Source organism: Gekko japonicus, unplaced genomic scaffold, assembly GCF_001447785.1.
Source record: "Gekko japonicus isolate JY-2015 unplaced genomic scaffold, Gekko_japonicus_V1.1 scaffold361, whole genome shotgun sequence".
In the NCBI taxonomy this organism is placed as follows: Eukaryota; Metazoa; Chordata; class Lepidosauria; order Squamata; family Gekkonidae; genus Gekko; species Gekko japonicus.
In genome coordinates this window covers 144,955-171,033 of record NW_015174852.1, presented here as the reverse complement: position 1 = coordinate 171,033, position 26,079 = coordinate 144,955, and the positions used below count along the sequence as shown (strand labels likewise).

Here is a 26,079-nt window from a genome sequence, read left to right as displayed (position 1 = left end):
TTTTTTTAAAAAAAATTGTTTGGAGCCAGAGTTGGTTATCTTGGACTTCATAGCCTGTGAGAAAACATAGCCTAGCCTGACTCCCACGGTCTGCCCAACTTTGCTTAAAGATTACAGCATTCCACTTGCTTCCCTGGTCACGCAGGAGTAACAGCTTACTTTTATGGCACTTGATAATGATAAAATTAGTGTCGACCCTTATCAGGGTTAGGCCTACAAAAGGGATTCTTCTGTGCACGAGAGCAGGAGGCGCAACTTTCAGATACCGACAGAGCCTTTGATTGTTCAGAAATTGGGACTGTAGCTTTAAAGCCGCTCGAAAGTGACAGGAACTTTGCTTGGAATGAAGGTTTCCAGAATCTGTAAGTGAAAGATAATGAGACCTTTCCTTCCTCCTGAGTTGTCAGGGTTAATTCCATTCTTCACAGGATAAAAATAACTTCTTTTCTGTTTGGAGTTTAGAAGTTAAACTTCACTCATTCTGGCTCTTTTGTGCAGATTATTTTTTTGGGGGGTGGAGGTTATACATAGGTTTTGCACTCCGCAGAATTTCTCGATGCCCAATGATGATTCAGTTAAAAGTAAGTCAATCAGGAGCAATTGTAGTGGCCCATGATTTGCTAATCAGATTTGCAGATAATAATAATTTATATAAACCACAGTTCCTTTTTTTTAAAAAAAAGAGTTACCAGTATGCAGTCTGTTTGGCAAAATTGGTGCATTCTGGTGTGAATACCCTAAGCTTCCTGCTTTTATTTATAGCATTCAATAATTTATAAAAGGTTAAATGTAATCCAGACGGTCGTGTTAGCATTTTCCCTGCTGATATTACGGTGTGGAGGACTGGCAGGCAGGACTTGTTGAAGGTTTGGGAGGGTTCCCAGCTTTCAGAGCCCCGAGAAGCAGCGCCATGTATGGTTAAGTCCATATAAGTATCCACCTGATTGGTTAGACAGTAGAGATACGTGCTGTGACAGGTGTTGGGGAAAGTGACACATCTTTCCTCTGTATGCCCTGATTTGGGGGGGGGGGGGGGGGCCTGGGGGGTTTGGGGGGGGGAGGCACTGAGTGTCTGTGTGAGAGAGAGACGCCATGCCAAGTAACCTGAGAAGGAATTATATCTTGTTAATGATTCCTTGTCTTCTTTAAGCCATCTGATTGGTATGCTTTAGCCAGTTAGGAAAGAAAATGAGCCAAGTACTGTTTACTTTGGAGTAAGTTGCAAGTATTGCGACTTCTTACATTTTTCAGTGTTTGAAGTTGCATTGGAAATGCAGCTTCCATAGCGAGTCTTGCCCATTCCCTCAAAAATAAACGACATTGCAGATAAATATGTAGTACTTGAGATTCTATTTGTTGCTGTATATTTTTTTTAAAATCTAGTGTCAACAGGTTTTTTAAAAAATTGGAAACTTTTTGAAGTTGTTTTAGAAACATCATTAGTAGGAGCATCTCTTAACAGCCAAGAAATTACACATCATAATGGAACGAAATGGGCTCTTGAAATTTGTATGTGCGCAACCTGTCTGTGGTGGTTATAAAGAAGCGGCTGTCTTTCCCACCTCCTCCCAAAACAGATTGATACGGCTTTTCATTTTCTGGATGGGTGGGGAGCAGATGTGCTTCTTCCCTATACATTCCAGGTGCCCTTGTGTTACCAGCTAAATAGGTTTATAGCTAGAAGAGGCTTGCCAGATTTACATAAAAGCAAGGGGGGGAAATGCTTTGTGATGAATGCTGTTGAATGTTGGAAAGGTTAAAGAGCTGCAGTTCTCAGGGCAGTCAACTTTAAGCACTGTTTAAATCAGTGGCTTTTAAACTTCAGATCTCCAGGAACCTCTTTCTATATTGGTTTGTTCAGAGGATGCTCCTTGAAGGCAGTCCTAGTACCTCACCTAGGACATGGATGAGTCTTGACCAGTCTGTTTTTTTTCTTTGCCCTCATACTTGGAATAAAGAGTCAGACACAGAAAGTGGGATAAACTATGGGCCACTTTATTAAATTCATAGTTGAGAACAACGGCAAGGGCAAATATGTGAAGCGGCACGATCCGGGCCAGGGGTCAGCGTTGACCCTTCCCCAGTCGTAGGACGCAGAGCCACCCACCCCCAGCTTGAGCCAACCTGTGTGGCTCCCCACTGGCGGGCACAACGAAAGACATGCCCTGGAGATCCAGCCCCAAGTCGTAGAACTTAAGCAGCCGATCGATCCATGCAGTCCCCAAGGGTAGTTTGCCGTATTTTCCCCGGGTCGCTCAACCCAAAGGCTAATCTGGCCAAACTCCTATCGCCTGAAGTAATTAATTGGTGCTTGCGTTAGCCGCATCTCAGTTATCAGTCCCAATCCTGCTAACTAAAGTGACCAACCTAATGACTGGCACCACCCCGAGCCAATTCCACAATCCGCTGATAAGCGGATCCATGAAGACATGCTTTAAATTTACAAAGCCAGAATGCCTTCTTGAGCTTAGACGGCACATTTTTTGTCTCTTAAAAAATTGCCTTTTCTATCTCTGAATTGCGCTTGCCAACCTGGGAGGTCTTTCTGTCTAACGTTTCCCACCCATGGCGAAAAGCAGCTTGGCCGTTTTTTTTGCCCCGGGGGGGGGGGGGGGGGTTAAGCCGCCTCTTTCCACCTCCCCTTCCATCCCGCAGCCCACTCACACTGATTACAGTTCAAACTAAATGACAGAGGGAATAAAAGGAAACAGTGTAGTGTGTAGTTTGCCTGAGTATTTCAGGATTTGGCCACCCTATGTTAAGCAATCCTGAGTATGCACTGTTGCTTAGGAGAAGTAAGAGATGCCTCACTGGGGCCGAATGAGGTCCACATAGTTCAGTATCGTTTGCAAGAATTCCAGCAATCAGGTGGTCCGGTAGTTAAGGGCCCCTAGACTTGTCTCAGCCTCCGGGCATCCTTGGGATTCTGACACAGGTTGGTGGCCACAGGCAACGCTCCCTCTAAGCTGTGGAGTCTTGTGAGCGAAAATTCTACTTTGTGAGCTATGGGCACGAAGTTGTGAGCGAGCGATTTGGCTGCTGCATAGATTAGCTTGCTCCGGAGCCATCCCTTCCTGAGCTAAGAGAAAAACGTGTGAGCCGGAGGCTAAGAAACTGTGAGCTGGCTCACACTGACTCAGTTTAGAGGGAACACTGGCCACAGCCACAAAATAGCTGCCATGCGAGGTGGAGCCACACGCACAGAGGAAGCCCAAGTTCAGAGAAGAAGAGCAGTAATTTTTAAAAGTGCACTGTGAAAGAGGAGCGAGAGAGAACAGAACCAACACTGGTGGCAGCTGCTGCTGAAACAAGGTTATTTCAATCTGCCCAGCCATGTGGACCTTCAGCGGCCAGTCAGAAGCCCCATCGGGCCCCTACCGGGCCCCATCCATTTTCTAAAACGGCACGGGGAAAGTTGTCGGTGGGCACTGTGTTGGGGACTCTTGCACTTGTTAACTGCAGCTTAATTTCTGCCCCTCCCTTGTTCCATGGTAGAGTCCTGGTTCACACAGGACATTAGTGATGCCTTTAAAAAAAATCCCTCAAACTCACCTACACATATGCATTGTAAAGGAAGATTAGGTAATTTTTCAGGGAAGCTTCTATTTCCTTCTTATCAAGGGTTTGTAGTAAGACCCCGAGAAATACATTGTGGGGATTATCAGAAGTACAAAAAATGTATCAATCAATCAATCGACCTTTAATGGCATATACAACATTAAAATCAGAGACAGTAAATAACATAATCAGCTAAAAGTCTGAGATAATTATAAAATCATAAAACGGAGTTTCCTACGTTTTTCACTCTTATCACATCAACTAAAAAATTGGCCACTGCCACAGTAGTCTCTACTGTTGTATCATTCAATAGAATTTGACATTTTATTTTATTAGGAAGGTGATGTTTACCCTGCAACCAAGTATTTAACCATTTTTCCCTAGCAGATGCGTGCAACGAACAAAAAATGTGTTATGTTAGGGGTGCTGAAGAAGCTATAATGTGTTTGGAAATCGTTGTTTCAGTGGCTCTGGATGTGAATCAGCTTGTTCCTCCTTAATCCAAGTTTGCAATTTAGAATAAATAAATTTAAAAAGTCTCATGGCAAGCTAGTATTGTCTGTGTGTGAATTTTCCAATTGTATTTCAGACGTTAAGAAAGAAAGGCCTCAATGGGTGTGAGAGCCCCGATGCCGACGATTACTTTGAGCACAGTCCGCTGTCGGAGGACAGATTCAGCAAACTAAATGAAGATAGTGATTTTATTTTCAAGCGAGGCCCTGTAAGTACTTTTTTTCCTTGCCCTCCTACTTTTTATTTGTTGATTCTTTTTATTAACTTCATCATTTAGGCTCTGAACAAGAAGGAAAACAGAGGGTGCGACAGCCCAGACCCCGACACTTCCTATGTGCTCACGCCACACACAGAAGAGAAATATAAAAAAATTAATGAGGAGTTTGATAATATGATGCGGAATCATAAAATCGCAGTGAGTACTGTGGTATGGCTTCTGTTTTTTATCCGCATGCATGAGAACCATTTTGCAATCTCCCTAATGCTGAAAGCTGTAGTGAGTATACAACAGCTATACATGCTTATAAAGCAGAAGCGTAGGCATTTTTGACCCAGAAATCATGGATGGGTATAAGAAACTGAACATGCAAATCTGGAGGAGAGATCTCCATCTGCTATATATCCATTAGGGATGTTCAGGGCTTACAGAAAAACCCTTCTATCAGTATTACCTTCCTAAGGAACACTTTTTAAGCAGAGATGTTTCTAGTCCTCTTGAAACTCAGGAAAAGCATGTGTTCAGTGTCTGCTGAGGTCACTAAACTCAGTGCAACCAGCAGACCAAGTGCAAGACTTTTAGAGGCAGGCAAATGTATGCCACATACCCATTTCGTATCCCTCCTCATGGTTCATAGCCCTCCTCTTTGGCTGATTTCTCTTGCCAGTTCTTGTCAATTTCAGGGGGGGTTTTGAAAAGAAAAGAAAAAGTAAATAAGGCACAACCCATAGTACTTCACAAGTGTGGTATGTTCAGAATTTTGGTGTTACCACAGATTTCCTTTGAAGAAGAGACCTGGACAATAAATAGGTATAGGAAGTTTAGATCATCATACAATACAGTCAAATTGTTGTTACATAGCTGAAACTAGTGTATTATTTACAATGATGTGTAAACAAAGAGAATGATTTACAAAATCTGAACGATAGCTAGCTACCCAAATGTTTTTCTTTGTTTTTAGTGTGCTTTTATTCTGCCTTTCTTGCAAGAAGCTTTAAAAACTTTTTAAAAATTGTAACAGTTTTTTAAAAATGGGCTTTAATGATGCAATGAACTTGCAATTTATTTTGTTAATTGTATGATCCTTCAGCTCTTTGGTATTTGCCATTTGGTTTTTAGAGTTTGGGGATGTTTGGAGGCTTTTTGGTCCCAGCAAGGCAATCTGTAGATAATGATGAAACAGTTTCCCACCAAGAAACTCTTGGCAAGTACTAGGAACCTTTAACGGAGTTCTTACAAAACTAGTTTCCTGGCTTTGTCGGGAGTAGCTATGACAAATTGGTACAACGAGAATTAAGATAATGCCATCGTCTACTTCCACTCCCTTCATCCTAAAAGTAGCAACCAACATACACCAACATCCAATACTTCAACTCTCAGTGGCACCTGTGCTTGACACAACTGATCCAGTAAGAGATTTCTAGGTGTCTCATTCTGTACAACCAAATCAGCAACACAGGCGTTGATCTATAACTGTTGAAAGGTGTTCTAATTCACGTGCTCGCATTGGAGATGCATTCCATTATGGGGCTTTCTGCCAAGTAGACGAGTTTAGGATTGAAGTGGAAAATAGCTTTGAAGAGTATAATTCTTTTGCAAACGGAAAGAGACTTGCCCTCTGCCAAAGAGAGCTTAACAGTCCATCATTCTGTATCGAAAGTTATTTATTCCTAATTTTTTTCATAATCACATAATTTAAAAAAAATTGTTTGAAAAAAATGAGCTATGGCATATTACTATGCTATAGAATGAATTGCTTTCGTAAGGTGAAATTTTAAAACAATGTTTTGTTGCTCAGTTGCTGATATGATTGTTAAATTGTAACGAAGTTGGCCAGTTATTCTCTACGATTCATTTGGAAGGCCTGTATACATGTTTATCTTTTTTTGTGAAATGCGTATTACCCAAGTTGTATTCCTTCAAATATGCTTTGCAAAGAATTGTGTATGAACTTGCCATCTGTTCTTGCCTAAAATATATTTAATACAGTAATTTTAATATATGAATAGTTAACATATCCTAGTGCAAGTTTCTACAAGCTTTTCAAAAACTTTTTAACATGATGGCTATGTAAGTCCAAATAATATATTTACATCCAGTTTGCTTTGGAAGTGAGTACTACCTGATACCACTTTTCTAGGCTTTTTCTTCCCAGTAAGCCCCCGTGTCTAGATGCTTAGTGCATCTTTAAAACATAATGGCTTATCCAGAAGGCATAACTTGCACTTTGTGGGAATAACCCAGGTGGTGTGCTCTTTTTAAACTCTAAATTAACGGGTGAATGCTAGTAACCTTTCATTTTCTGTTCACTTTTTAATACATAAAAGCTAACCTCCATGTGATAAATTTGAAGTAAACGAAGCTCTTGGGCAGTGTTCCCTCTAAGACGTGGAGTCTTGTGAGCAGAAATTCTACTTTGTGTGCTGCTGGCATTCAAGTGGTGAGCGAGCAATTTGGCTACTGCATGAATTAGTTTGCCCTGGAGCCATCCCTTCCTGAGCCGAGACAGAAACGTGTGAGCCGGAGGCTAAAAAACTGTGAGCTGGCTCACACTAACTCAGCCTAGAGGGAACACTGCTCTTGGGTTATTTCTAACCAGTTGGGGAGTGCTTTGTGTGGTTTGTATGTGGCAAATTTAAAGACTCTGCATTTAACTATATTTAAGATGTCTCTTCCATAGGTGAATGTTTCAAATGCTCTTAAGAAAAAGATACAAGCTGGTCTTCTAATTTGTGAAATGTAATACTTGGGGGGAAAATGTAATTCTATAAAATTAGCTGACACCATTTCCCCCTCCCCTTCCTTTCAGCCTGGCTTGCCGCAACAGAACTTCTCAATGTCCGTCACCGTTCCTGTGTCCAGCCCCAACACTCTCACCTACAGCAATCCCGGGAGTTCCCTTGTTTCCCCAGCACTGGCTGCCAGCTCAACCTTGACGGACACCACCTTGCTGAGTCCCCCTCAGGCCACGTTGCATCGAAATGTCTCTCCTGGAGGACCTCAGAGGCCACCGAGCACAGGCAGCGCAAGTAAGAGGGCTGTTCCTCTTCTCCAGGGGTCATTTCGTAGAAAAAGAGGTGCAGGAGCTCATTAGCATAATTCATTAGCATAACTCATTTGCATATGCCACATCCCATGACATCACCGGAAGTGTGTCAGAAGGCAACACCCACTGCTCAGGCTCCACTGGACTGTTTTGGATTGCTAGCTATTGGGGGGGGGGGCGTGCAGTTCTGACCTCACAGAGGAGGGAGAGCTTGTACCTGAATAAAACTTGGTCTTAAAGGCGCCACTGGACTGTTTTGGACCGGGGGGGCTGGGGGGGGGGTCTGCAGCTTACCTAGCTGCTTCTTGCTCCTTGTGGCCCGGGGCTGCTGGGAGCAGGGGTTGGGGCTTGTTGCATGTGCCCACTCCCTGGGCTCTTTACTGCCGGAGCTCCGCTCCTGTGCGTTCCTGCAGGAAATGACCCCTGCTCTTCTCCCATCTTTCTGTGTTTTACTTGGTAAATCAGTTTCAGCAAATCAGGGCTGATGATTCAGTTAAAACAGTGAAAATAAGGTGCATTTCCTCTTTGTTCCTCGACCAGGTGGCATGTTATCCACGGCAGACCTCTCGGTGCCAAATGGAGCTGGTTCTAGTCCAGTGGGTAAGTGGCAGATGGTTTGTTTAAATGTATATTAAAGGGCTTAAACCTTATTGAAGGAAGCCAAGCTGAATAAACTACTCTGGGTTGTCTCAGAGGAGGGCTGTGTTGGTCTGTAGTCAGGGGTCATTTCGTAGAAAAAGAGGTGCAGGAGCTCATTAGCATAACTCATTTGCATATGCCACACACCCTGACATCACTGGAAGTGTGTCCGAAGGCAACACCCCACCGCTCAAGCTCCACTGGACTGTTTTGGATTGCTAGCTATTTGGGGGGGGGGGCATGCAGATCTGTCCTCGCAGAGGAGGGAGAGCTTGTACCTGAATAAAACGTGGTCTTAAAGGTGCCACTGGACTGTTTGGGGCTGGGGGGGGGGGCTCTGCAACTTACCTGGCTGAGGGTTGCTAAGAGTAGGGGGTGGGGCTTGTTGCATGTGCCCGCCCCCTGGGCTCTTTACTGCCAGAGCTCCGCTCCTGTGCGCTCCTGCAGGAAATGACCCCTGTCTGTAGTAGAACAGTTAAATTTGAGTCCTGTAGCACCTTAGAGACCAGCAAGGTATCTGACAAAGGGGATTTTGACTCTCAAACACGCATTCCATCCAAATATAATTGGTCTCTAAGGTGCTACTGGACTCGAATCTATCTAAACTGTCTGTTCAGGATTAAAAATACCAGTTTGAGGGAGTGAGATATGTCCCAAGTATTTGTTCATCTTTCCCATGTGCATCTATACTGCTGTTGGTCCTGGTTTGTCTGAGCATAAATACGTGTAAGTGCTTGAAATACTGGTTTGCCCTGAATCATCCATTTTGACAACTGAAGTTACAGAGAAACTTAAATATCCTGTGCGTCGTTCTTTAGAAACCAAACTGCGCTAGACATCTAAAACACGAAGCATTTTAAATAATTAAGAACTGAAGACTGGTTTACCATTTATATATTGTTGTAAAAATATGTTTTCTAGTGTTGGTTTTCTGTTGATCATACACATACAAGATTGACGCCAGATCTTAGGAATATGTATGTGGGCTAGATAGATTGTGAGCTTGTCAGTGTGTGTTTAAATGATGATTATTTTATAATTCAAGCTGCTGGTTTTCATTAGATGAAGTTTACTGTCTTAAATTGCCGCATATTGTTAAAGGAAATGAGGTGTCTAAGGATTCAGAGGCTGGGGCCATAACTTCATCTCACTCTGTAATTCTGCAGTCAAAGATTTTTGCTGTTACTGGGCTGCAGTATGCATATTACAGAGAGTAGCTGTGTGAGTCTGGTGCAGCTCGCTGGAGAAGTGAGCTGTGACTCACCAAAGCTCGTGTTGTTTGTTAAAGGAAATGAGGTGTCTAAGGATTCAGAGTCTGGGGCCATAACTTCATCTTACACTGTAACTCTGCAGTCAAAGATTTTTGCTGTTACTGGGGTGCAGTATGCATATTACAGAGAGTAGCTGTGTGAGTCTGGTGCAGCTCGCTGGAGAAGTGAGCTGTGACTCACAAAAGCTCGTGTTGGAATAAATGTTGGAATGGGGAGGGGCTGTGGCTCAGTGGAAGAACCTCTGCTTGGCATGCAGAAGGTCCCAGGTTCAATCCCCGACATCTCCAGTTAAAAAAAGGACCCGGTAGTGGGTGATGTGAAAAACCTCACACTCTGGAGAGCCACTGCCAGCCTGTGTAGACAATACAGATCTTGATGGGCTGATGGTCTAATTCCGTACAAGACAGCTTCATATGTGTGTGTGTGTTGTCAGCCTTTAAGGTACCACAGGACCTTTGTTTTACTTTGCAGCATGCTTAGCCTTTTATCCATTATACCGCGAAGAAGAAGCACCAGAATCTGTAGACCCGTTTTTCTTCTCGTTGATCATCCAGGAAGGTGTTTTTCTTGCTTGGGTCAGCATGGCGTCATTTGTGATGCATTTCTGAAGTCGCAGGAAGGCCGCAGGGGAACACCCGCTACTGATACAACTTGGTCACGCCCAGGGCTATTTTTGGGCAGGAACGCACAGGAACGGAGTTCCGGCTGGCTCCCAAGTTGGCCACGCCCAGCAGGAACTCATTAGCACAATAGGCCACACCCAACAGAAGAAACACATTAGGATTGGCTACATTAGGGGTGTGTGGCCTAACATGCAAAGGAGTTCCTGCTACAAAAAAGCCCTGGGTTTGGACAACAAACAAGGTAAACAGAATAACAAGCAAAAGGTGGGTGTGGCTGGATGACCACACTTCTGATAACATGGGGGTGCGGCCTAATGTGCTAATGAGTTGTGCTGTCAGGAGTGTGGCCCAATATGCTAATAAGTTCCTGCTGTTGGGTGTGGCCTATTATGCTAATGAGTTCCTGCTGGGCTTTTTCTAGGAAAAAAACCCTAGTCACGCCTATGGTAATTTTGGGGGGCAGAAGATCAGTTAACTCGGAATGAAGAGCCAGAGTACTTTTCACGGAAAAGATGAAGATGGGTAGTCGTGTTAGTCTGTCTGAAGCAGTATAAGAACATAAGAACATAAGAGACGCCAATGTTGGATCAGGCCAAAGGCCCATCGAGTCCAACACTCTGTGTCACACAGTGGCCAGAAATACCAGTGCCATCAGGAGGTCCACCAGTGGGGCCCGGACATTAGAAGCCCTCGCATATGGTGCGGCTCCCGGCAGGGCGGCTGGGGGAGCGAAATATCATTAGCAATCAAATATCACTGGACAAATAAACATCGTTACCAATATCTGCTTTTACCGCTTCTGATATTATTTTTGGCAGTCTCATTTAATGCTAATAACAAGCAGACTTGCACATTTCCTGGTAAAAACGTGTAATATTTGTCCATGTTTTGCAGCTCTCAAACACCTGTTTATTCTATGTGGCTCTTACGATAAGCAAGTTTGCCCCCCCCCCCCGCTCTATGCCTAAAGGTAAAGGTAAAGGTTTCCTTTGCTCGAAAGCCAGTCGAATCCGACTCTAGGGTTGCGGTGCTCATCTCCGTTTCCAAGCCGAAGAGCCAGCGCTGTCCGAAGATGTTTCCGTGGTCATGTGGCCGGCATGACTAAACACCAAGGCGCACGGAACGCTGTTACCTTCCCACCGAAGTGGTACCTATTTATCTACTTGCAAGTTCTTGCTTTCGAACTGCTAGGTTGGCAGGAGCTGGAACTAGAGACGGGAGCTCACTCCGTCTTGCGGCACCCGGGTCTCAAACTGCTGAACTACCGACCTTCCACAGCCTGCAGTTCAGCGTCTTAACCACTTGAGCCACCGCAGCTCTATGCCTAGAGGAAGGCAAAAAACCTCCAGGACCCCTGGGCCTATCTGGCCTGCTGGAAAATCTCTTCCTGACCCCAAAGTGGCACTCAGCATCACCCTGGGCGTGTAAGAAAGGGCCACGGGAAAAGAGAGTAAGTGTCCAGTAGCACCTTTAAAGACTAACAAAATTTGTGACCGGGGGGGAGGGAGCTTTCATGAGTCACTGCTCACTGAAGAAGTGAGCAGTGACTCCTGAAAGCTCATATCCTACCACAAATGTTGTTAGCCTTTAAGGTGCTACTGGACTCTTGCTCTTTTCTTGGAAAAGAGACCAACCTACTTACTAGTGATGTTGGGAAACTGGGCCCCAACCATAAGTGTACAGTTTAAAGGTCTGGAATGTAGATTGACTCTTGTCTGCATGTGTAAGTTGGCACTACAGCTTGCACCCTGGGGCCACAGCTTGCACCCTGGTGGTTAAAAACAGAATCCCTCCTGATTCTCCAGCATTCTTTAGATAGCTTATCTTTATTGAAGGCTTAGTCCTAGCCATATTGCCTCAATTGAGTTGTAGCTCCATGCACATTTGGGTGCAATAAGTAGAGAGTGCTCAGATACATGCTTTGTAGCCTTGCAGTAACCTTGGCAGTTGTCAGTGTTCTCTGCGTATTGCAGGTCAGAGCTGGGCCTTGTGAAAATTCCTTGGCTTGAGGCAGTTTTAGGAAGCTCGTGGCTGAAGGAAGATTCTTCTGGGGAACTTTCCTCTTTGCCATCTCAGCTCTGCAGAGCTGTTATCTTTAGTAGAAGATGGCAATTCCAGCATCCTTTAAACCAGTGATGACCAACCTGTTTGTTACGGTGACCCACAGACCCAAATTTATGTTGGTATGATGACCTATTGATTTATTGTTGTGTGGATTTTGGACCTTAGGTTTTTGGCAGCCATTGGTTTCATGCATTTAAGTTTGCCTATTTTATAAATTTTACTCGAGGCATCCAAGCAAAAATTCACTTTGATCAGTAAAATGGCGAAAGTCTGCAACCTACTTTCACAGGCTTCTCAGCACTCTATTGGGGCTGGGAAATGCGGCTTTGAGCCCACCAGCAGTGACTTTGTGCCTAGGTCATATTTCTTCGGTGACAGTTTTAAACGTGTGGCTGTAACTCTTTTGCTTGTGAGCCTGCAAGATGAATCCCCCACCCCCTCCAAGAACTCTGAAGGCATTTAAGTGATGCTGTGTAGCTGAACAGCCAGGGCATGGGAATCTTCCAGGTTGCTGTGACTTGCCAATTGCTGATTTGACACCCGGTGGCAGGTGGGAATTAGCTTTTGTCATCCTGGAAATCTAAATTGCAGCCCAACAAATAGCCCGCCAAGCATGTTCTGAAGAAAGATTTGCTAAAATTGGAAGATGAACTGATGACAAACCCACCTGCATTTCTAACAGTACACCGGCATTCTTTTTTTTTGGGGGGGGGGGTTTGTGTGTGTGTGAAACAAGTAATATTTCAGACCTAACTCTTAGCACTTTTCTTGGACGTTACAGCGGCAACATGGGTCTTGCTTCCCTGGGGGTTCATCTCATGGCTCTGCTGTAAAGTTTAAAGACTGGCTAGCAGAGCTAGTCATTAAGAGAGCCAGTGTGGCATAGTGGTTAAGTGCGGGACTAAGGCCTAGGATGGCCTTATGCCATATATATGCAGAGTACATAATGCGAAATGCTGGCCTGGATGAATCACAAGCGGGAATTAAGATTGCTGGGGGAAAGATCAACAACCTCAGATATGCAGACGATACTACTCTGATGGCAGAAAGTGAAGAGGACCTTAAGAGCCTCTTGCTCAGAGTAAAAGAGGAGAGTGCAAAAGTGGGCTTGAAGCTCAACATCAAAAAAACTCAGATCATGGCATCTGGCCCCATCACTCCTTGGCAAATAGAAGGGGAAGTCGTGGAAGTCGTGACAGACTTCACGTTCCTGGGATCCCAGATCACCGCAGACTGTGACAGCAGCCATGAAAGAGAAGGGAGCACTCACTGGAGAAGACCCTGATGCTGGGAAAGACTGAAGGTCGAAGAAGACGGGGACGGCAAAGGATGAGGTGGTTAGACAGTGTCATAGATGCAACGAACATGAAATTGAGCAAACGTCAGAGGACGGCGGAAGACAGGAAGGCCTGGCGTGACCTGGTCCATGGGGTCGCGAAGAGTTGGACTCGACTGTGCGACTGAACAGCAACAAGGCCTAGGATACCCAGGTTCAGATCTCCAGCCTGCCATGGAAGCTTGCTGGGTGACCATGGCTTAGTGGTAGAGCATCTGCTTGGCATGAAGAAGGTCTCAGGTTCAATTACTGGCATTTCCAGATAAAAAGATCAATTGGTGACGTGCAACGCCTCTAACTGAGACCCTGGAAGAGCCACTGCCAGTCTGAGTAGACAGTACTGACTATGAGGAACTGATGTTCTGATAAGGCAGCCTCATGTTCATGACCTTGGCCGATCACACGCACTCAGCTTAACCTAATACGCAGGGATGTTGTGAGGATAAAACGGAGGTGAGGAGAATGATGTAAGCTGCTTTGGGTCCCCACTGGGGAGAAAGGTGGGGTATAAATGGCATAAAATTAAATAAATAAATAAGGAACCTTGATGGTATTGAGAATGTTGGACACTTTGTTAACCAAAGCGAAAAGCTTGACAGTTTAAAGTCTTTACTTTTCATTAGTTACAAAGAATACTTATCACTTCGTTTGAAGTACCCATCAGGTTCTCCAGCACTTTGGAGTGATTATATTGAGCTGTCATCCCCGATAAATAAGTAATCTGGAAGCACAGCAGAGTCAGGCTGTGTGCAGCCTTTAGCTGTATGAAACTTCAATTAGGAAATAACGAATCATTGAGGACTTTTTTTGGGCTGCACTAGGAGTCAGGCCACTGGTCTTACTGTACCTTGGAAGCTACTAGAAACCTTATGTTACTTAGGTTACTGCTCAATAGTGGTGAATGCTACTCAGTAAGAAGAACTAAAGCTTCACAGAGAAATAATGTAGATAGCCATATTGGGCCTTAGGAAAAATCTAGTAGTGCAGTGTTTTTTAAAATTAGGACAAGCAGTAGCCACAAAGTAGTAAGCAAGCTTTGGAGTTTCCCTCAGGGCATGATGGAAAGCCCTAGTCTCAAGCTTGATTTAGTCTTAAAATGGAGGCGAGGAACGGTTGCTTACTTTGGCAAAAAAAAGAACACATGATGAGGGAAGGGAGTTGCAGCCTAGGATCGGCATGGGGTAGTACATAAACACCTAGTTTCTTTAAATGAAACTAAGTCCTCAGGGCCAAATGAAATGCATCCAAGGGTACTAAAAGAACTTGCAGCCAGCCTCGGCTGGTAGGGCGGGGTAAAATTTCTGAGCCTCTGTCCATTATTGTTGAGACTTCTTAGAGAAAAGGTGAGGTGCTAGAAGACTGGAGGTGGGCAAATGTTGTACCCATCTTCAAGAAGGGGAAAAAGGAGGATGCGGGTAACTACTGACCCATCAGCTTGACATCTATACCTGGGAAAGTTTTAGAACAAATCATCAAACAGACAGTCCTTGAGCATTTAGAAAGGATGGCTGTGATTACTAAGAGCTAGCATGGGTTTCTCAAGAACAAGTCATGTCAGACCAACCTTATCTCTTTTTTTGAGAAAGTTACTACCTTTTGCTGGATCAGGGAAATGCTGTAGATGTAGTTTATCTTGATTTCAGTAAGGCTTTTGATAAATTTCCAAAAAATATTCCTGTTCACAAATTGGTAAAACGTGGTTTGGACCCTATGACTGTTAGGTGGATCTGTAACTGGTTGACAGATCGCACCCAAAGAATGCTTGTGAATGGTTCCTCATCTTCTTGGAGGAGTGACAACTGAAGTGCCTCAAGCATCTGTCCTAGGTCCTGTTTTGTTCAACATCTTCATAAATGATCTGGATGAAGGGATAGTGGGAATGCTTATTAACTCTGCAGATGATACTAAATTGGGAGAGGTAGCCAATACAGTAGAAGACAGAGTCAGGATACAGGATGATCTTGACAGGCTGGAAAACTGGGCTAAAACAAATAAAATGAATTTCAATGGAGACAAATGTAAATTTCTGCATTTAGGTAGGAAAATCAAATGCATAATATAGGATGTGGGAGACTTGTCTTGGCTGGTATGTGTGAAAAGGATCTAGGGGTCTTAGTAGACCACACACTGAATATGAGTCAGCAGTGTGATGCGGTTGTTAAAAAGGTAAATGCGATTTTGGGCTGTATCAACAGAAGTATAATGTCCAGATCACGCAAAGTGATGGTACCACTTTGCTCTGCTCTGGTTAGACCTCAGCTAGAGTATTGTGTTCAGTTCTGGGCACCACAATTTAAGAAGGATATAGACAAGCTGGAGTGTCCACAGGAGGGCAATGAAGATGGTGAGGGGTGTGGAGAGCAAGTCCTATGAGGAAAGGTTGAAGGAGCTGGGGATGTTTATCCTGGAGAGGGGATGACTGAGAGGTGATGTGAGAACCATCTCCAAGTACTTGAAGGGCTGTCATATTGAGGATGGTACAGACTTGTTTTCTGTTGCCCCAGAAAGGTCGGACCAGAACCAATGGGTTGAAATTAAATCAGATGAGTTTTCAGCTAAACATCAGGAAGAACTTCCTGATATAGCGGTTCCTCAGTGGAACAGGCTTCCTTGGGAGGTGGTGGGCTCTCCTTTGGAGGTTTTCAAGCAGAGGCTAGATGGCCATCTGATAGCAATGTAGATTCTGTGAACTTAGGCAGATCATGAGTGGGAGGGCAGGAAGAATTGCCTCAGTGCTCAGTTCTTGTGGACCTTTCTTACATGCCCAGGGAAATGCTGATGGCCACTTTGGGGTCAAGAAGCAATTTTTCTCCAGGCTGGTTTGTCCAGGGAACCTGGAGGGGTTTTTTTTCATCTGGGCATGGAACAGCGGTCACTGTGGGTGTGGAGGGGAAGGTATTTGTGGATTTCCTGCATTGTGCAGGGGGTTGGACTAGATGACCCTGGAGGTCCCTTCCAGCTCTATGATTCTATGATTTTAGATAGTGGAAGTGTAGGGTGGAAGGCAGGCTTCCAGATGCAGCAAAACATACTAGCATACAGAAGCAAAGAAAACCACTCTTCCCTTGTGAGAATATAAAAGCAGGGCAGTTAATCAGATGCCGTTCTCAGCTTTAATCTGAATATGTTGGTCTGGAGGATGGCAAAGAGCAGAAGAAAAGGGTAGTAGTGCTTCTGGAAATTTAAGTGGTATTGTAAGTTAAAGAGTTTATAGAAGGCAACATTATCTAGTGATTGATGGCCATGTAAACCCACCCCCATAAGCATGCTTAGCAATATATTGGGATGAGCTGGTATTGGTTTTATTTCGTTCAATTAGGATTTTACTTTAAGTCACTCTGGAATGTTTAGATGGGCAGGCCAAAAAATTTCAGTAAAATAAAGCCATTGTAGGCACTTTAGACTAATTCTCTTCCAACGTTAGCCAGTGCTTAGAACAGCAAATGTGATTTCCCAATATGATCAAGCCACTGGGTAAAGGATTCTTTTTTTTTTTAATCATTGTGTTTATTGGTTTTTCCATTTTATATAGTAACACAAGTTAGCCAACATGACTCCAAAGAACATATTTTAACATCAACTACAATTCATATGACAAGTTACGTTTTCTGTTCTTGTACCTTCATACCTATCCTGTTTTCTCTATCATAACTTCTTAAACTAGCCTAGTTTCCATTTATTTCTACCTTTTTATCCTCAGCCAGTTGTATATTATTCCCCATTTATCCCAAAAGCTTTCCTCTGATTTGTTTTGTAACTCTGTATTTACTCTGTCCATTCCCGCTATTTCCAACACTTTGTATTTTAATTCTTACTGCTGTTAATAGTTCAAGTGTTTTCTAGCCACACTCATCCATATCCAGGCCAACATTTATTGTCACTGTTTCATGTAGATGCACATATGCACTTGTCAGTGGGATGTGACTTTCAAGGTAGTTTTGAGTACATCACAGGTATTCAATGATTAGGTTTTACCATGCCTGAAAGAGATGATAGTTTGCTTGGCACTGGATCATGGTATAAACACTTTGGAGGCCCTCAATCCCAAGGCAAATATAGCGAGTCTTTCTCAGGGATGATTACTCAGTACCACCAGATGTCCTAGAAAAGTTAAAATAAATGGAGAGGGTGTGGTGTGCTGTAGATAGACAGCTGCCAGATTTGAATGGCAAATGTGTCCTAAGTTGATGGGGAACTCGCTCTGTGTTTCATGTGGTTACTATGTAAATAATACTGGTGTTCCAGTAAAATAAATGTTGCATGCAAGACGCTTAGGAGCTAGACTGGAAAAAGAACTGAGCTGGTGTTGGGGTTTTTTTTTTTTTAACTCTTGGCAGTTTGTTGGATGAATATTTGCTAGACACCTGCCAAAGCCAGGTATCAATTTTACCTGACTTTTTATTTATTCTGGTAACAGATTAGTGACTTTGTAAAAGAGCCGTTCATAAGTCACTTTTATTCTTCAAGTGCCCAAGGTGAAGTACAAAAGACCTGAAACACAATGGGGGAAAAATTAGCCTAAGGTCTTCATTGGTGTAGTGCACACCCTTTTATTTCAGCTTTGAAACTTGATCCATAAACAAAGTGGTTCCTTTTGGGTGGTTGCATAAATTAATAATTAAAGGTAAAGGTTCCCTTGCTCGAAAGCCAGTCGAATCTGACTCTAGGGTTGCGGTGCTCATCTCCGTTTCAAAGCCGAAGAGCCAGCGCTGTCCGGAGACGTTTCCGTGGTCATGTGGCCGGCATGACTAAACACCAAGGTGCACGGAACGCTGTTACCTTCCCACCGAAGTGGTACCTATTTATCTACTTGCAATTTCTTGCTTTCGAACTGCTAGGTTGGCAGGAGCTGGAACTAGAGACGGGAGCTCACTCCGTCACGCGGCACTCCTGGGTCTTGAACTGCTGAACTACCGACCTTCCACAGCCTGCAGTTCAGCGTCTTAACCACTTGAGCCACCGCAGTTCCAAAAATTAATAATTAAGTGCCGTCAAATTGCAGCTGTCTCATGGCGACTCCTCAAGGCGTAAGAGATAAACAGGAGTGGTTTGCCATTGTCTCCCTCTGCTCACCAATCCTGGTAGTGGTTTGCCATTGCCTTCCTCTGCTTACCAATCCTGGTCTTCCTTGATGGTCTCCTATCTGAGTACTAACCACATCTGACTCTTGCTTAGCTTCCAGTATCTGATGAGCTGCTGGTGGGTTGGGTAACCTTCAGGAATTGTAAATGGGGAGAGGAAACGATTTGCAAAGGACAACAGTGTGTGGGTGATGTGAGCTATAGCATTAATTTGAGGAACAGATGCTTGTCCGTTGAACTCAGATCATGAACTCAGATCAGGTGGCCCAAAATAAATTGTGTCGTCACAGCATCTGCCCTTGGTCCCCCTCTCCTTTCTCCCGTCTAGCTATTTGGGAGTCAGTTTGTCCTTCTGCACGCTGTGTTCAGACACAAGGATGCATAAGAAGCCTTGGACTTGATGCTCCACAAATGCAGAACTTGCTTTCCAGGGAGATTTTTTTGAAAGGCAGCTGATTTCAGGTAGTCTGTGCCTATTAAGGCTGAGTCGATAAGGCGGCAGTGTGCTTATGTGCGATTTCTACAGAAAGTGTGCTTGCAAGCCTGAGCTACTTTAGAGGTCTAGTTCCTTGTAGGAGAGGTGGGTTTTTAAAAACTAAATAATTGAATAATAGCGGGGAATGGAAAGCTCAGAAATTTGACTACTCTCTTCTGCTATTTTTACATGGGAGAGCAGATTGCCTCGACTTCTCCAAGCCACTGAGCTTCCAGTTTTTCTGCTGTCAGCGTGAGGTTGACAGCAAATAAGCCATAATTCATTTTCAGAAGAATACCAAGGACAAAGAGTGCTTCCCAGAGACAGGTCTCGATTCTTATCAGGTGAAACACAAGGCAGGGATGTCAGAATTAAATGTTGCACCACAGACTTGTGGGAGGGGGGGCAGTTATACAAGAAAGACAATATTAAAACACAACAGTAATGGAGTCTTTAGCTGTTGAATGGAAGTGCTTGACCATTCTGCTTTGCTTCTAAGGTACCTCACTGGGCATCAGGATGGCAGGGGCTAGCTAGATGCCATCAGGTCTGAGAAGCTAAGCAGGGTTGGCCCTGATTAGGGCTTGGATGGGAGACCACCAAACAGGGCTGCAGCTAGATGGTGGGACTTTTGAGAGACTCTTTTCGGGGGCTTGCCCGCTGGACCTGAGTGAGGGAAGACAGCAGTGCCGCTGTGGACTCGGCCGGTGCTGAGAAGCAGCAGTCCAGGGGTCCCCTCCAGCGGTAAGCCTCCTTCCTTCCTGCTCTGTTAATTAAATTTATATGTTGTCGAAGGCCAGAGTTCACTAGTTGCTGTAGATTTTCTTGGTTGTTTGGCCGTGATCTTGGCTTTGTAGAACCTGACGTTTCGCCAGTAAGTGTGACTGGCATCCTCAGAGGTATAACACAGAAAGATGGAGTACTCTCTTTGTCAAAGTGAGAAGAAAATGGTAGGCAGGTAATTTATATCTACTCCAGAAGGTGGGGTAGGGCCAAGTCATTATCTTGTAGGGCATTATCTTGTAGAACATTAGCATGTTCATAGCCTGGGGAATTCCTTCTGGAGTAGATATAAATTACCTGCCTACCATTTTTCTTCTCACCTCGACACAGAGAGTACTCCATCTTTCTGTGTTATACCTCTGAGGATGCCAGTCACACTTACTGGCGAAACGTCAGGTTCTACAATGCCAAGACTGCGGCCGTACAACCCGGAAAAACTGCAGCAACTAGTTAAATTTTTAATTCTAATTTAATTTAATTAGAGCCCCCAGAGCGTGCCCCCCCTCCACCAAAGAAATCCCAGCTACAGGGCTGCCACCAAGGAACTCCAGGGTTTGCTATGCAGAGGGAGGCAATGGCAGCCCACCTGTGTTTGCCTCTTGTCTTGAAGACCCTACGGAGACGCCATTAGCTCAGCTGTGTCTTGGCAGCAGTTTCCACCACCAGTTATATTTGCCATTTTGTTTCCGTCCCAACAAGTAAAAAGCCAGTGAGGTACAGTGGTTAAGAGTGTTGGACTGGTATTTGGGAGACCCAGGTTTGAATCCCCACCCATGCCATGGGAGCTCTCTGGGCGACCTTGAGCCAGTCACACAGTGTAAGTCTAACCTACCTCACAGGGTTGTTGGGAGGATAAAATGGAGGAGAGGAGAACAGCGTAGGCCACTTTGGGTCCCTATTGGGGTGAAAGGCTGGGTACCAATGAATTAAATACATGGCTCAAGTGGTTAAGACGCTGAACTGCAGGCTGTGGAAGGTCGGTAGTTCAGCAGTTCAAGACCCGGGTTGCCGCATGACGGAGTGAGCTCCCGTCTCTAGTTCCAGCTCCTGCCAACCTAGCAGTTCTAAAGCAAGACATTGCAAGTAGATAAATAGGTACCACTTCAGTGGGAAGGGAACAGCGTTCTGTGTGCCTTGGTGTTTAGTCATGCTGGCCACATGACCACGGAAAGGTCTTCGGACAGCGCTGGCTCTTCGGCTTTGAAACGGAGATGAGCACCGCATCCCTAGGGTTGGACTCGACTGGCTTTCGAGCAAGGGAACCTTTACCTTTACTAAAAGTACATAGTTTTCTGTCTAGCCTTTTGGCTCACACCACATAGTCCAGTCACACCGCTGTTTGTAAGGAAAGTATATTTGAACAGCACCTTTTTGCAAGTGATAAAATACTGTCTTCTATAAATAAAATACATGTATCCCCAGTGCAATACACAGCCGCTCCGCAGCTCCGGCACTTGTCCAGATACAGCCAGTTTTTGCCTTAAAGAACACCCAATTTGTTTTCAGAGGTGTAAATTGCTAGCTCTAATCCGAGAGAGTGTGTGTGTGTGTGTGGTGCAGGGCCAGTGAGAGCTGGCATATAAAGGGTTACCCAGACTTCGTTTGGGAAAGTTGCCTGGGAGTTACATCATCTCCTAATCCTTATCTGCCTCTGGCTCCTGACCTTGTGCGAAAAAATTCCCCTGCTTTCAGCTGCCCTTTCACTTGTGCTTATGGTTCGGTATTCTTGGTCTCCCACCAAGTCTGCGTCTAGTAAGGATGGCTTGATGGCTTGATGGCTCTTCCCAGTATGAGGGCTTGCGTATAGGGCTTGACCCCATAGGTGAGAATGGCGGCTTTAGCAGAAATCATTTGCGAGACAGGAGAGAGACTGTCTTAACAATGGAGTACACAGCTTGCCTTTCTAAACAGAGTTTCTTCTTCTTCTAAAGCCTTGTCTAAAAGCGGCCTTCTCACCGGCGGAGTGCTTGCCGATCATCTGCTTTCTGTGGCTTCGGTTCTGCACAGAGAATTCAGTTGGGAAACTTTTGTCTGACAGTGTATTAAAGGGTATGAAATGTTCTCTGGAAGACTGATAGTTCCTTATTATCAGGGGCTCCAGGAAATGACTGGTTCTGGGTGTGGATGCAAAAGCTGAACGGCTTTAACCCACGAGCTTCCAGCATGGCTTGTAAAAGACTCGTAAGAATTGCTTTCGTTGACCAGTGCCCTGAACAGATGTAATTCCTCTTAAGATAAACAGAAGTTAAGAGAAGGTGAACCTGGTGGCTTTCAAGAACCTGCCACACACCCTGAAATAACTGGAAGTGTGTCCAAAGGCAACACCCACTGCTCAGGCTCCACTGGACTGTTTTGGATTCCTAGCTATTGGGGGGGGGGGAATGTGCAGATCTGTCCTCGCAGAGGAGGGAGAGCTTGTACCTGAATAAAACTTGGTCTTAAAGGTGCCACTGGACTGTTTTGGGCCAGGGGGAGCTCTGCAACTTACCTGGCTGCTTCTCTCTCTGACTGAGGGCTGCTGGGAGCAGGGGGCGGGGCTTGTTGCTTGTGCCCGCCCCCTGGGCTCTTTACTGCCGGAGCTCCACTCCTGTGCGCTCCTGCAGGAAATGACCCCTGCTTCACGTGAATATATTTAGTGCAGGGGTCCCCAATCTTGTTGAGCTTGTGTCCACTTTTATTTATTTGTATGTATTTATTGCCTGCCTTTCTCCCTCTGAGTCAGAGGACATCTTGGTGGGTGAGTCCCACCCCTTCCTTCAAGGAGGCAGGAACAAATTTTTTCACTTCCTGTCTCTTTGGTGGGAGTCACCTATCTCCTCGGTTCTTTTCCTGCCTTGACAGGGAGAGCAGTGGGAATAGGCTGTTCTTGCCTATCCATTTCCCCTTTCCTTACTAATACTTACTCCTAGATCCTCTGTTTGCTTGCTTCTTAACCTTTTATCTCCTCCTCGTGTATCTTGTCTTTCCTCCCTGTCTCACATGCTCTCACTAAGAATTCAGGGAAAGTTCCCTAAGCTATGGACTGCAGCGTTCAACAGGCTGCCGTATCGATTTAATAGCCTCCCAGGGCCATTAAGGTACTCATGGATCCTCATGAAGATAGCAACGGCTTCTTTCTGAAGGAGAGCTTGAAGCCCTCTCACTGCCAGTCCTGGCTTAAGTGCCGCTGGTGCGCTCTGCATGGACCATCCATGCTCTCTCAGCCATCCCTGAGACGAGGAAATGGGAGCCTCAAAAGCGCACCTTAAAAGAGGTGCCCTTCCTCCCTTTCTGCAGTACCCATGGCAGCCATGTCTGAGCCGGCCCCTGGCATGCATCTTGCCAACCAACCTGGAGGAGGCTGTGGAGTGATTTTCTCCACATCTGTAAGCCATGCAGAGGTTGCAGGACCCAGAGAAAAACCTTCAAAGCTACCCTTCTTAACAAGGAGCAGTGGCAATTGGGTCTGCCTCCAGCAATGATCCAGGTCTTTTTTGTTGTTCAGTCGCACAGTCGAGTCCGACTCTTCGCGATCCCATGGACCAGATCACGCCAGACCTTTCTGTCTTCTGCCGTCCTCTGATGTTGGCTCAATTTCATGTTCGTTGCATCTATGACACTGTCTAACCATCTCATCCTTTGCCGTCCCCGTCTTCTTTGACCTTCAGTCTTTCCCAGCATCAGGGTCTTCTCCAGGGAGTGCTCCCTTCTCATTGGGTGGCCAAAGTATTTGAGCTTCAGTTTCATTATCTGGCCTTCCAGGGAACAGTCAGGGTTGATTTCTTTTAGGATTGACTGATTTGATCTTCTTGCAGTCCAAGGGACTCTCAAGAGTCTTCTCCAGCACCATAGTTCAAAAGAATCTATTCTTTGGCGCTCGGCCTTCCTTATAGTCCAACTCTCGCAGCCTACTCGTGGGTAACACAATGATGAGGTCTACTCATGAGTAACTTTCAATGATCTGGTCGACTTGTAAGTAATGCACAAGGATTGGGAACCCCCATGCCGTCCTCTGATTTTATATCTATTGAATGTATAAACACATACAATATTTCAAGAAAATGTAATGTGCATCATAACGTCTCACAAACCCCAGAATGATAATTCTTAAAAATGATGAGGTCTACTCATGAGTAACTTTCAATGATCTGGTCGACTTGTAAGTAATGCACAAGGATTGGGAACCCCCATGCCGTCCTCTGATTTTATATCTATTGAATGTATAAACACATACAATATTTCAAGAAAATGTAATGTGCATCATAACGTCTCACAAACCCCAGAATGATAATTCTTAAAAGAAACACTATCCTAAATAGTCCACAAGCCCAAACTCTCCAAGGGGCTGTAATAGTGTTAAAGCTTTTATAGCTTTGTTTAGACAAACATGAGGGAAGAGATTGCAAATTTCTGCCAGGGGTGAGACGAAAGGCATGGAAGGAGCTCTTTCCTCCAGAGGGAGAAGAAGAAGAAGAGATTGGATTTGTACCCCGCCCTTCACTACCCAAAGGTGTCTCAGAGCGGCTTACAAACTCCTTTCCTTTCCCCTCCCAACAACAAACACCCTGTGAGGTAGGTGGGGCTCAGAGAGCTCTTGACAGAAACGGCTCTTTTTCAAGGACAGCTCTTATCAGAACTACAGCTTGCCCAAGGTCATCCAGCCAGGTGCAAGTGGAGGAGTGGGGAATCAAACCCGGTTCTCCCAGATTAGAGTCCGCGCACTTAACCACTACACCAAACTGGCTAGGGAGACCTAGCAGACCCACTAAGGCAACTAGGAAAGAGGATTACTTCAGGAAAAGAGAGAGAGAGATAACTCCTAGTGGGGCCCAGACCCCCTTTCATACAGTCAAGTGGGTGAAAAGGAGGAAAGGGGGAATTTCTTTCAGACGAGGAAGAAATAGAAATCCCTGAACAATCCAGAAGATTCTTTAAGTCTGAGGACTATCGTTATGTCTTAACTAAGACCAGGGCAGCCTTAGAGCTGCAAGAGAACTACCTAGGAGAAGACCCAGATCCCTCTTCACCAGCGGCCAAGGGCAGACCCAAAGGGGACAAAGAATTCTTCCCTAGAGCTAGTCTAGTGGGAAAGGCTGAACGGGCAACAACCTATGGCCAACAGGCAATTATTCGTCTTTAATTTTTTCCCCCAATCTACAAAACTACAGGGTCAGGGTAATGGAAAACCCTAAAATAAGAGAAACAAGGATCCATAATACAGACATATAAAGTTATTGATACGTCTCTGTTAACATAGTAGTAGAACATGAAGATTACTAATGCAAAAATGACAAGCAAGCAATCACAATCTCTTTAGCTTAAGTGTAAATATCATAGAATTGATGTGTTAAAATAGACAACTGGCTGTCAGAGTTAAGCTATTTTGCAATTTCCTTTCCTCTTATCAAAATCCAAATTAATTTTTAGTTCTGCTTCAGAATTAAAGAGTTTTGCCAGACTTTTTGAGATGGTATTGCAGCCTTCCCCATCTTCCTCCTCCTCCTCCCCTTCTCCCTCCTCCTCTTCCTCCTCCTCCTCCTCTTCTTCTTCTCTTTGTTCACCTCCACTTTCTCAGGTCCATCTTCCGTTTTCTGTTGTTGCTTCAGGAACATCCGCTTTATTTCTGGCAATTCTTAGCTTTATCAGGAAACTGTATGCATTAACATCCTTTATCACTCAGTTCTTTCCGGTACTAGTTGTGTATGCTCCAGTAGCAGCCCTACAGTCATCCGGGCCGTTGTCTGAAGATGGCGAAGGCACTATTAGGGATGGCATGGACATGAAGCCTGACTTGCCCAGGAAAGGCACGTGAAGCCACTGCTCTCACCACCAAAGCCTCAGTGACTGCCTCAATAGTCTCAAGACCAGAAGACTTCTCCAGCTTGTTCCAGCCGGCAATCACTGCCTGGGGGAAGGAGCCAGCAGAGTGCTCAAAGCCACCTCATTCACTGGAGATGCAACACTGGAGAGCCAGTTTGGTGTGGTGGTTAAGAGCAGTAGGACTCTAACCTGAAGAACTGGGTTTGATTCTGCGCTCTTCCACCTGAAGCCGGCTGGCTGACCTTGGGTATCTCAGAGCTCTCTCAGCTCTACCTACCTCACAGGGTGTCTGTTGTGGGGAGAGGAAGGGAATGTGATTGGAAGCCACTTTTGAGATTCCACAGGGTAGAGAAAAGCAGAGTATTTATTTATTTATCAAACTTATACCCCGCCCTCCCCGCGAGCGGGCTCAGGGCGGCTTCCATAAAAGCATAAATACATTAAAATACACAACATTAACCATACAATAAAACATTATAAAGTGCTGGCAGCAGATTAAATTAGTCTAGATGGTATATTACAGGAATAAATTGCCACTGCCCAGATGTCCCGCGATGTTTTCTGCTCTTAGTCCATTTGTTGTTAAAACCACGGGCCAGGCTCAGCTGTAACGGCCTGCAGTAGGAGCCTGCTGTAGCGGCGGGCCCTACTTGCATGCCTGGCGGGAGGGCTCC

At 45.0% G+C, this 26,079-nt stretch overlaps 1 protein-coding gene across 9 annotated transcripts in view; it reads left to right on the top strand.

Moving 5' to 3' along the window:
* MEF2A (myocyte enhancer factor 2A) overlaps positions 1-26,079 on the top strand; it is a 93,862-nt gene that overhangs the window by 38,546 nt on the left and 29,237 nt on the right. For 3 of the 9 annotated variants that reach the window (XM_015424556.1, XM_015424555.1, XM_015424554.1), the window contains exons 3-6: positions 4,148-4,279; positions 4,349-4,486; positions 7,098-7,317; positions 7,875-7,934. In XM_015424556.1, coding sequence (XP_015280042.1) covers positions 4,148-4,279; positions 4,349-4,486; positions 7,098-7,317; positions 7,875-7,934 — 550 coding nt within the window. The remainder of the gene's footprint in view (positions 1-4,147; positions 4,280-4,348; positions 4,487-7,097; positions 7,318-7,874; positions 7,935-26,079) is intronic. The other 6 variants (XM_015424561.1, XM_015424559.1, XM_015424557.1 and 3 more) reach the window with 2 other exon arrangements.